At 35.5% G+C, this 12,863-nt stretch overlaps 1 protein-coding gene across 1 annotated transcript; it reads right to left on the minus strand.

Moving 5' to 3' along the window:
* Positions 1–965: 965 nt before the first annotated feature.
* On the minus strand, positions 966–12,754 carry LOC116770171 (uncharacterized). The gene is made up of 4 exons (XM_032661533.2): positions 12,274–12,754; positions 3,366–3,471; positions 1,805–1,955; positions 966–1,691 (listed from the first exon to the last, which is right to left on the minus strand). The coding sequence occupies exons 1-4, from the start codon at positions 12,654–12,656 to the stop codon at positions 1,369–1,371; spliced, it is 963 nt and encodes a 320-aa protein (XP_032517424.1). The 5' UTR covers positions 12,657–12,754; the 3' UTR covers positions 966–1,368.
* Positions 12,755–12,863: the final 109 nt, after the last annotated feature.

Genomic DNA, 12,863 nt, shown 5'->3' on the forward strand with positions numbered 1-12,863 from the left:
TTCTATGTCTAACTACTCGTTCTGCATCTTTGAACTCAATGCATGGATCTTATATAAGTATTCTCGTCTTGCCAAATAAAAGAGGTTAATAAGTAATATATCAGTATCATTGGCGTCCTTACCTGATCCTAACACTACTCTGTTACTTTGTTCTATCCTAAATTGTTTATGGATTTGAAGTCTTGACTCTAGCTCTTGGGCATCTTTGTCTTTTGGGAACGATGTTACGGATCATAATGGGATACCCCCAGGATATGTCTCTTGGAAACTCTTAGTTGTTTATAAAGCCCGATGGCCTTTTTAGATTCATTCCAAAACTATTGCGACCCCTAAATAAAGACACAACTTCAACACCTTTATGAAGCTTCCATCTAACTTTGACAAAAGATTTTAATTGAAATCATAGACGAGGAAAGGCCCAATTCAAATGGATATTAGATAATTATCGTTATTATCCAAGCATTTTGGATGTTACTGATCGGTTGGTTATTTACCTTGTTAAAAGCTATCTACTATTTTTTCTAAAGATGGAGAACGGTCTATATTATCAATCTTACAACCGAGAAATTTATATGGTTCATTTTCCGTTACTGTAAAAACGCATTGACCGCCTAACGATAACCCCGGACCGTATGAGGTATATCTTGTATTATTATACAGTCAAAGAATTTGTCCACTTCATCCAATAGTATTTAACAGTGTTTGGGTTCCATGTCAATATTGCGAGATCGTCAGGGAAGGCTAAAAAGGGATTCTGTGTATTTATTATTAAAATTGAACTACTTTTTGTCGTTACGTTATAAGCAACAGGCTTGAAATAGTCCGAGGTTGTAACTCAAAGTATTAAAACTTGGATATAAAAACTGAAATTGTTACAAATTAAACCAATAATTGCATGTGTCGGACCTGATCATTATTTTAACGAAAATTAAAAAAAGACACGAAAGGGAAAAAAATACACAAACTCATAAAATAAACATTGTATTCGTCACAACTACATCGAATTAGGTATAATTCGTTTTGGTTGAAATTATATAAACCATAAATGTTTGTGAAATGATCATTATTATCTTAATTAGGACAAATAAATAATTAATTTACTATTACAAATACTCTTTGACTAACGTGAAGAACGTGAAATGTGAATTCGTTATAGCGCCATCGTCCAAGCAATATACATCAAAGAACAATTGAAGGCACAGTCATATCACAGGTTTAACGTGTATTATAAAAATTAATTACATTTTATTATTTACAATTACTTCATGAAACACACGTTTAAATGCAATAATATACAGCGATTAGTTTCGAGTAGACTAACAGATGGCGCCGATTCACACTAGTTCCATTACCCGACGAGAGATGTCGTCAGAAGCCTTGCTTCGCTTCTCTGAACCGCCGGCCGGAGGGAAGGTCCTCGAAGCAGGGCACTTGGACTATATTGAAATAGATGTGCCCCATGAGGTGAGAGGCGGACGTGTTGGTCGCCTTCAAACACTCGAAAAGCATGTCGTCGCAGGTGCAGTGCGACTTGCTGTAGAGGGAGTTGTTGGTGAGGTTGTAGCGAGTGGAGAAGGCGCGGACCTTGCTGGGACACAGGTCGTGCGTGCGGCAGCAGCGGTCCAGGGGCCGGTCGGAGCCCAGGTCGTGGTAGTCCGCCGCGATGTCGCCCGTCCCGCACCATTTAGTGCCTGTACAAAACATGAAAAGTCGTCCAGTTCAGATGAATCGTGATCTCTTTACTGATTTATTGTTAAGTAACATCTGAGAGGAGTGGTGTTATCCGCTCGCTAGGTCTCCTTACCGGGTATGATCCCCTGCAGCAGTGACAGCGGACTGCCTCCCAGCAGCCCCGCGTGTTGCCCGCCTGCCCGCAGTCTCGCTGCTCCTCGTTCTCGCCAGTCCGCCCTACGCCGGGACGCCGCCCATCCCTCCGACCCCTCCACTCCGTCGACCTTCACATACAGATGATATAGAGTTTTACTTATTATATTAATAGGTATATTGCTATTTGGCTATGAATGATTATAAATACCTACACTAAAAGTCCTACAACATTCTTGTCAACGATACAACACCACAACTGTTTATCGGTTTTACAAATCTATGCATTAGTCATTATTTTTAATGCAGATCGCTGAACTGTATATTGTATAATGAGTGAGCATAATATTTCCACATAATAACTGCTCTGCTGACCTACATCGTCATAATTTAAAGATAATAGTCAAATTCCTAATTTCAGAGGTTAGTTCCAACAAAACAACACGCAATGTTTGTGTTATAAATAATTTTCAGCGCAATCGTTTATCTGCAACATCTTAATTCATATTGTTTGTAACGATGACACGGGGAATATCAGACGGAATGATTAATGTCACATTAGCGTAGGTTCTGCTGTCACGGGTCAGGGGAAATAAGATTCTCAATTTGGTAATAACTGATGTAAGATATCCCGTAGCCGAGCAGGAAATTGGTAGAATATAGGTGATATGAACTTCACTAGAAGGAGAAACATTATGATTAATATCATCAGTAAAAGGTAATCATAGTCACAGAAAGCAAAAGTTATTACATGATCCGAATGATATTTTAGCTTGTGCGTAATAATATTGATCAGAATAACAACGATTCGTGTATTCTTTTATTATGACAGTGATGTATATCTCAGCTACTCAGCACTTTTTGTCATAATGTGGATGCTGAGATACATTTTTCATCAATCTAAGTCTGAAGTAGGGGCTGACAGCCGTCTGTGCTTGAGAGATCTCGGACAATCAACTCGCTTACCACAGCTCTTTAACTTACAAAAGAAACCGGGTCAAGGCTGTGCCAGGGGAACTTCGGTTAAATTCCACCAAAAATATCATTTTAAAATAATAAGTAATCTCTGTTCTTTGTCAGTTCTATATACAATGGTTACAGATAATAAAGTATTGACAAAACCCCGCCGCTTCCCCGTCACGAGGCGGTGTGGTTGATATTTTCAATTATGCATAGCCAGTCGATATCGGCCTGAGGTCACAGAGATATTTCAAAGAAATTATTCAATAAGCCCCGGAAGTTATTTTATATTTAGCAGATTATATAATTATTTTTATTATATGCATGTTACGAAGACAGAAACGCGAACGATTGAATTGTGGTCAATTTTAATATTATTACAATAAAATATTGCACTCTAAGGACTATAGTTGAGACAGTCAAAAGGTTATAAATTAAAATAGTGTAGCACACCCTGGTATAACAAACGACAAACAGTTAAGATTTAAGATTTGACTTTAATTAAGATTAATATTGAAATCAGGAGTTCGCGAGGCAGTTGCTTGCCAAGATTGTTCAGTAATGTTCTATGGAGTGCGTACCTGCTGACACTGGCTCATTAACTTGGTCATCTGAGGGAAGTTGATGGCCAGAGGTCGGTTGATGCTGCTCAACTGGCGCAGGAGGCGGCTCGTATCGTCCTCATCACTACAACAACATGTAATGGATTAACAATACTGTGTTCTGTGGCGACACTAAACCTCATGTGTAGTTTATTACAGGTTCTATCGTCCCATATAATAGGATAGGAAATGATGGTGTGAATCGAGTCAAACTTAGCAAAATACAGAATATAGACCTGGACACGTGGTTTGACTTTACCAACGTCTTTAAAGATACAAAACGCATACATCAGACTTATTGAGGGAACAGCCAAATGTTGCTCGTGCAGTAGTGAAGGAAGATAGTGTGTTTAATAATATATTCGTTTCTGCCAGATAGCACTATATTATGAATGCACTCCTTCTAAAAATTTACGCTTTTTAAAATACTAGAACATTTTTATTTAAAATTAAATAAAACTCTGTCAGTTATCTACTAATTTTGAATAATTGCCAAGTATCGAATAAATGAAACCTAATTTAATTGAAATCTATCCCGTCAGTATAGTCTTTGTCGTTGCCGTAATGCGCATAAAACTGCAGACCACGGAAGGTCTTTATTTAGTAAAAAAAATGTAAATAGGTCTCTTGACGAATATTATGAACAATATATTATTTTGTGACGGAGTTGTAAAATAATTTATAATAGAGATCTTTTTTAGTAAATCTACCTAATTGTGAATACTTTTAATGTGAAAATTGTAGCGTCAACCTTACGTTTTCCTTCTTAGGTTTTAATAAAAGCTTAGGCACTAATAATTCAAAAAATTATACAAAGTGTAAGAAGGTATATGGAAAAGTTTCTATTTGAAGTAACGAGGGTGAAATGTACCTAATGATATTGCAGGAGAAGCCGCGAAACATCAAACGTTACACAAAACCTTAAACTTTATTCCAATTTCACAAAAGTTCGCTTGACGTGTTGTCTAATGAGTAGGCACCTACTGCCAAGTAAAATGTTTATTTATAGCAATTCTTAGATTATAATTCCAGATATTCTCTTTTAGTTATTCAAAGATCTAATATTTCAATCAATTTATTAAACATTTTATTTGATTACCAGTTACCACATATATTATACAAAAATGTAAACAAAATTGGAAGAGATTTTAAATACAAATCTCAAAGAACAAATGACATAGTAACATCAAGCTGATATCAGACGTAATTGGAAATTTTATTGTTTTTTTGGATAAATTATTTTAATGAATAAAATACAAAAAGTCACATATAAATAGCCCAGTTAAAAGATTTTGACGTAGTGTTGTAAATAAGACATTTGTGATTTGAGTACAATTTAAACAAACCAGTTCTTGAAGAAGGATCCGGAGAAAGTTGTAGGTCGAGGTTGTAACGGCTGTTACGTAAAAATGATCCACGAAAAATATGTATATCATAGACATCAAGATAGTGTTAGCGGAATAAAATATATTGAAATATATAATGAATAAAACTATATACACGCTATTTATATTAATAGGAATAGACATAACCAATGCTTTTGTAATAGAGGAAAAATATATTAATCCTTTCGATTCAGTCAAGAAAAGACACTTAAACAATACATATTTGTTATTAACGCCATTTTTATGTGATATTTATAGTGTTCAGTTAAATAATAGCGGATTTCTTAGGGGTACTAGCGGAACTGTCATGGTCGGAGGGATCCGTCGGTCGTGACTGTAACTTCCGATGAAAACTACTAGTTATTCATTTAATGGATAACTAATTGAATACGCGAAATATCATTCACTAAAATAAAAGTATAAATTCTGCGTAGAGATTTATTGAATATTCGTTCCGATCATATTTTTGGAAGTACAAAATATTTTTTGTGTCTTAACGTAAGCACGGTAAACTCTGTTGAATATAACAAAACAATAGATTTATTCGCAAGCTTTTTTGACAATTTCTGTTATTTATAATAAAATTTAAAATATGTTATACGTTAATATATTGAAGCAGAACGTCGACGTGAAAGTCTTTGGTGCTAATTACAATAACTCCGTACTATGTAGTTCACTGGGTTCAATACTGTTAGGAGGCGAGTCACGGACGCGGCACACTCTTGAACACGGCAGATCATAATCTGACATGGACCTGGTATTATTATGTTTTCTAAACGACTTTATTAATACTCGTAAATCTCTCTTCCACCCACAGCTTACTATCGATAAAATCATAAATAATGCGAATCAAATAGAAATAATTCACTAACAAAATGTTGAAAAAGTATATATGGCCACAGTCACAGTGTTTTTTAAATATGACTAGTTTTTGCCCCCGACTTCGCCCGAGACAGTTTCAAAAATAGAACTGAAAATTATTATTATATATTAAAAATTATTACTGATCAAGCGAACTCTGTTCCGGCTAAGAGGCAGAAAACAATAAGACTTGGAATTTATTAATTCAATATTTTTTTCTTTTTTTAACAAACGGAATGATAAGTATTATATTGCCGTCTCCTGGTTCCAAGTTACCTCTCCAGTCTTCATCAATTAACAACCAATGCGTTCAGCTGTTCTTGAGTACAGCTGTTCTTAAATATTATAACTGATGTTTATCGACAATATCTATTTCTAGACTTGTCCACTAATTAGCAATCTGTGTCAATACAATGGCGATGTGTCTCACATTGCTGTGACCACTAGAAAGTAGACAGCACTTTGTTAGCGGCCCTTCTATTAGGTAGAAACTGTCAGCGACTTGTCAAATGTGTCACATTCAGTCAACAGGGCTGCCATCCGGCGGAACTCAGGAGACGATGTCGTTTAAAGATTTACAAAAAAATCTACACATTTAATTAAGACTGTATCGGGCTTTCCGCATTTATTGAAACTGTCCCACAATGTGTATTCATATTTTAATATATTAAAACGGTATACAAAACAATTAGTTACCCATAGTCGCATAGTAACGATATACTTTTAGTACATTTTATTGTCTCGGCGACCTTGAACAGTTGAATTCGATTTTCTATCGATTGCATTGGAGTTGGATTTAATTGATGTTGACATGAATGACTAACACCTGCTGAATGATGACTACCGCCTATTGTTGAGTATTATTACTAACAAAATATCGATTTAATATAAAAAAGGACAACTAAGAGCATACATTGACTGGTTTTTTGGACAGTGACAATTCACAACTAATGTGAAATGACATAAAATGTTGAAATACCTAGAAATCTTAAAGTTGTGAATGTTACATAATTAAGTGTATATTTTGTTAATATCTCATAAAGTGCTGATAAATCCTTGAGCTAGATGGAAGGATGTTGCAACACCGAGAGTCACTGGCGGAGGCGTGCTGAGGCTCTTCTTTGATTCTTTATGATATTATGTTTTGTAAGTTAAAGAGAAATATATTTAACTTTTAAGAAAAAGTTCTGTAAAAAATAAAGCATATTATTGAATTACGATGTCTTCTATTTATTTCACATTTATTGTTTTTTTAATACATTTTAGAGGATCTCATAAAGCTAGGTATATTCTACTATTTTACCTATTTCCCTAACACCACTCACTAGTCTCAGTTAAAGTGATTGTCTAACCTTCAACTACTAGGATAATAGGTTAACTAATAGGTTAATCTCCTTTTCCAGTTACTTCTATTGGTAGCACAACACATTTTTAATAATTCAAATACATTATTACCAATTATTATAATACCAGATTGATTGATAATGGTAACACAATGACTATATATATGTGATAAGTAGAGTGATATATATTCATAAGTAAAAATCTTAATAATTGAACGGCGAGTGTTTTTTAATAGTAACAACCACAGCATAAAGTGTCAGAGTGGTTGGTTGAAGTTAGGGGAGTCACGTTTCCAGACAGTAAGACACACGAGACTAATTTATGAACGGGTTTATGTAAGAGCGCGACAACGATGAAATAACAATTAAACCTTAAACTTGCGCTCGGATTATCGGCAGATATTCAATTAACACGACACTAGCACCATGGTGAAACATGATGTTAGTTAGCGTCCAATTGAAGTACGTGGGAGGTATATAGGAAGTGCTTTGTAGAAAAAATATATATATGTCAAATTAAATATGATATTGATGGTGAAATTTTTTATTAATCATGCGCCTCATAATATGGATACTAGCATAATCTTTCTATATACGTTCCGTAAAATAATTTATGCCCCTCTCTCGCATGTCAGTGATCCGTCGCAGATTCCGAAGCAGCAATTGTCGATTATTGAATCAGTGACGCGTGTCCCCCGGAGATCTGACCCTCAGACAATTCTAGAACGAGTTCTAGGAAAAGGTGAGGAAACGTCTGACTTCAAAATAGGGTCATCGATGCAGGCAGTTAACGGAAGAAAATTTTGACAGTTACCCGCGCTTACACGTACGTTATGATATCTTCTATGGTCCTATAATGAAGCTTTTTATTAATTCCTTAATTGTTCAAAATATTGCAAAAACTGTTTAAAAACCAAGCTCACTGTTTATGTTTATTCGATTAGTTTTGTAATATATCAGGAGGTAGTGTGCCAGGTTCACGTGTCAGCGACTCACGTGTTATATCCGAAGTCCGTGAAGTGCGGACAGTAACGCATCAGTCCAGGCTTCCCCGCCAGCTTGGGCCGGAGACTGATCAATAATACTACATAATATATGTTCACGTCTTCATTCAAATCCATCACACGTTAATTGTTAAAATACAACTTTGCTAATTTATCTGTATTTTCTCAGTCAGCTTAGACTCATCGTTAGTCAAAATTCAACTCGAACACCTATTCAGGACTTTCGATTAATAAATTTTAATAAGTACGTAGTGTGTCTCCACATTCCAGTCGAGATTGTCTTAACACGCGCCGTCTTAGTAAAGTCTTCTAAAACATAATTGTTGAGTACAAACGACCTCGCAAATCTTGCGTGATGTTTAAAACGCATTTATATTTCAGTCTCGTAGTTTTAAACAACAACTTAGCCTTCAAAGTTAATTCGTAGTCTCGTGGAGTTCAACCTAATAATTTCAATCCATCTGTTTTGTTAGCGACCATACAATCTCCGAACATTGTCTATTGTCATTGTCGTGGGACATTGATCAATTTGTGTTTAATAATATCGTCGTAGGTAGGTCTAGTTCAGCTCTCACTCACTACATAACATAATTTATTGTTTACTCTTGGACTAAAAAAACATTTTAATGATTATATTACAGAGCAGCCAAATGATATATGAAATAATGTTTTTAAACATCAATGGTCGAAACCACAAACTCAAATAACATAAAATAACCGCCAATCTTAAATGAGATTAATAAATTCACCGACCTATAAATATTCTCAATACAGTGTGAAGTACGCTCCAGGTTATTTCATCAAACGTAATATGTTCTTTGTAATTCATGAACACACAAGAAGTGTAATATAGTTATGTAATAAATAATTAATCTATAAAATTATAACTATAATATAATCAAGTGTAGAAGTTAATTTTGACAAATCTGGTTTTATAACTTACGATTTAAGTCAAAGTCAAACACAAGTAGATATTTTTTTATTTTTTGGTTTGCTTCCTACGTCTGTTTAGACAATGTGGGACAATGTATGTTTTGTTACATCATAAATATAGTCGGTGTTTATTTGGCGCGCGTTGTCCGTTCAGATGTCGCAAAATTAGCTAATTTGAATGTAACATGATGTGTGCTGATGATTCGCTAACAATCACCGCGGCGTTGTCACTGGAGATGCTATTGTACGCATTGTGCTGCCATCCGACCCCGTTCAATAGACGACCGAGCACACCACTAACGAGAATAACGACTCGAACGTTCAGACACACAAACTTATCGCATTCATAGCTTCTTTATAATTATATAACACTATGAGCTCGCACAGGTGCCTTGCAGCGGCGGCAATTAAAGATTTTCAAAGAATTAATTAATTAGCATTGGAGACGGATTATAGAGATCTTAAAGTAAATCATTAGTTTAAGAATGTGGATGACGTAATTTATTGACCAATAACAAACTTAACAATCACTATTAAGAACTCTGAAGGGCACAATAGGTTGTATTATAAATAACGTTTGTTGAAACAACAGTCCTCCGACAATGGATTGATGACGGAGGCGTGTGTGATGATACCACGATAAGCTCATGTTCTCAGACACCTACACCATCATCTTCACGTCCTGTCCTCTATCTTATTCTGGCGAACCCATATCTCTACAGGTACGAACCTGAATACATTCTTCTACCTCACAATCTTAGCAAACTTCTGTCAACCTTCCTTTACCTTGTAATGATCTTAACTCTCCTCTTTTCTTAATCAATCTGTCACTAAAAGACTCTTTGAAGCGACGGTTATCACAAAGTTATAGTGCTTGTAATTATATTGATCGAATGCAATAGTCTACGTCATATATTAAACATAGCTATCAAATGACTTGGTAGTGCAAGTTATAATTACAATAAAGTAGTCTGTAAAATAAAACACGCAAAGCCATTACTGACATATTATAATGTCTAAGTCAACAGACAATGATTGTTAAAATCCATATTTTCCGTATGCAGCAGTCGCGAAACTGTTCATAAATATTAAATTTATATGAAAATCTTTTTAGCATTAGGGTCTTTAAATAAACGAATGTTTAAAAAATAATAATCAAGATTTAAAGATATGTCAGGTTATATCTCTCAGCCTAATTTAGAATACTTTTTCTGAATGTTTTAATAATGTAAATGTTAAGCTTATTTTCTAAACTAAAGAAGACAAACCGTTAAATACGGAAATTAATCGAAAAATATTTCCTCCTTTTATTAAAAAAAGGATTAATAGTTCAATAACACTTCGTGGTAGGTGCTGTACGCGCTCTTAGTACTAGTTTCATCGACAATTTAATACGATCGGTTTTTTTAAAGATTTATCAATGAGAAACCTTAAAGATATTCGGTTAAAGTTGACCTATAAAACAGTCCATACTCTGCTCAAGGGTCACTGTTTGCCAACTTGCATTCATTTCCGGCGCCCTCAAACTTTGTCTCTCTGTCAAAGCCTTCTTTTCAGGCTTCAGTGTCTATTTACAGATTGTATTTTTAAGTAGTCTTTCACACGAACTGCAGCATTTTTTCAGCGTTCATTAAGATCATTTATTTTAAATCATATTTTACCTACAACATACTTATTCGTTGTAAGTTTTGTTATCTCTTAAAAATAAGGGATAACTTAAGTATTCAGTTACACCTGAAATATATAAAAATGTTATTTTTAATGTCATTACGAAAATAAAATACAAAATGGCCGCTATCGTGAGTTTCAATGTATCGTATATTATTTTCAATCGAACAAAATAAACTATAACGACATCTTAATATGTTAATATAACGGAAGAATGACAGATATTTAAAACATTACATCACTTCAGTTAAATCTGAGCGCGTTCAAATTTAGAAATATGTGATTTTTGTAGTTATAGAAATTGGTATTTCTTATTGGGAATCATCTTAAATTTTGAAATTTCTTTTTAAAGTGATCTACTAATCTTTTAATCATAAAATTGGGAGTTTGTAATAGATAGCGTGTCTTGATTATACGGAACGTATCTATAGGTCTAGATATCATCTCCTTAGTCAGTTATTTAAAAAGGACTGTAGTTGAAAAGAGGTCGGAATGTCAAGTACCTGACTAGTAGCACAGGAATACTTAATTTAAAAGAAAACTAACGACTGACGGTTAATATAAAAATGAAGGAAGATGGTTGGGACTTTCTTCAGTTTATATGAGGCGAGGGTAGACGGCGATCTAGACAACACAGACTACATGAAGTGCAGTCTATAAAGAACAGTGTTGACCGCTGAAACTGTTAAGCGTGCTTTTAAATATTTAAAAAAATATATGTTTATGCCATCTATAAAATGATTTAATACTTTAAGTTTCATTTCTATAGAAAATTTAAATTCAAAGTCCAATTTTTAGTATTCCATCGTGTTCTTAGCGGAATCTTAAATAGTTTTTTGACACACTTGACAAACATCACACCATGAGTGTTTACTTTCTCTGTAAGTTTTCACCGAACTAGCAGTCAGCTTATTGTCATGTGGGACTGTTTATGGCGGAGGCTTATTACGAGAATCACAAATGACCAACCTCTGCGATCAGTCGTCTCTCTAGTCGTTTCCAGTCAATCTTAATCCGAACATCCGCTATATATTATTCGCGAACCGACAGATGCTCAAACTTCACTAATATGTGTTCTCGTACAAAATTCACGCTCTTAAAACTATGCATATAAGGCTTAGATTGCTTATCAATTACATCAATTGGTGTAATATATTTTGATAATAATTTTCGGCACGAATTAGAAACGACGGGGCAAGGACCTCAAGTAGCTATGTTGTTACAGAATTAATGCAAATAATATTATTTTTCAAAATACACCCCTTGTGGAGTTGTGACTTAGGTGGATACATTACAATGCTGCAATCTTATTTTAAACTGAATCGAGTTTATGGCATTAACATTTTCCTCGCAACTTTGAATTAGCAATAAAATATATCGGAATGGCCCTAGAGTTTTTCCAGTCTTTGTTCGCTATAACCATTTCATAAAACTTTATATGACAAATATATTTTGAGACAATATTTTGAATATTACTTTCAGAGTTTTACTGTCCACACTTAGAAAAAGTATTTCTGAAATTAAAGTTAAAAATAAATCGATTTATTTTTGTTTACTAATGCTTTTTCGTATTTTTCTACTAATGCTTTCGTTTGTATTAAATATAAAGTAAATGAAATATGTTACAATATTTTTGAAAACCGTAGTGACGATGAGAATAATCTTAAGAATGAGAATACAATCCTGAACTCACTATGTCTCGATGAGCTCGCAGTTGAGGAGCAGCTTGTCCAAGCCGAGCTCTACCACGGCCACCGTCTGGTCGTGGAAGTAGATCATACGGAGGGTGTCGTTGGAGACTCTCCGCTCGGTGTAGGGCTTCACCCCCGCGGGTTCTCTTCGGTGGTCCTCGGAGCGAGCGCCCACACCTCCCACCAGCCCAGCCAGGGACCAGCTCGCCGGGAAGCTGAAGGCGAAGGGCTTCGCGGACGCCGACTGCGGGGACGACACGGCGATGCAGAGGATCACCACCAATGATACGAGCGACTTGAACAAACCGTCGGCCATGGGCGCGCCCCTCGTGAGCGCGTCGCGGGCCGACCGCACCGCGCTGAGCAGTCGTCGGAAGGACATCATACACCGGCCATCCCGCGGCCGCTCCACACGACACTGACGGCTCGCGGCTCGCGGCTCAGGCGATACAACACTTTCATCGGTCTGACGTCACGTAATTTCACTTCGTATTACGTTATCAAACGCACACTCCGCGCCGGCAGCTGTTAGGATGAGTTGGACAGTTCAGATATTAAAATCTTTATGTATGGCATCACTTGACAGGAGTTG

The sequence above is a fragment of the Danaus plexippus genome (genome assembly GCF_018135715.1).
Source record: "Danaus plexippus chromosome 13 unlocalized genomic scaffold, MEX_DaPlex mxdp_15, whole genome shotgun sequence".
Classification (NCBI taxonomy): domain Eukaryota; kingdom Metazoa; phylum Arthropoda; class Insecta; order Lepidoptera; family Nymphalidae; genus Danaus; species Danaus plexippus.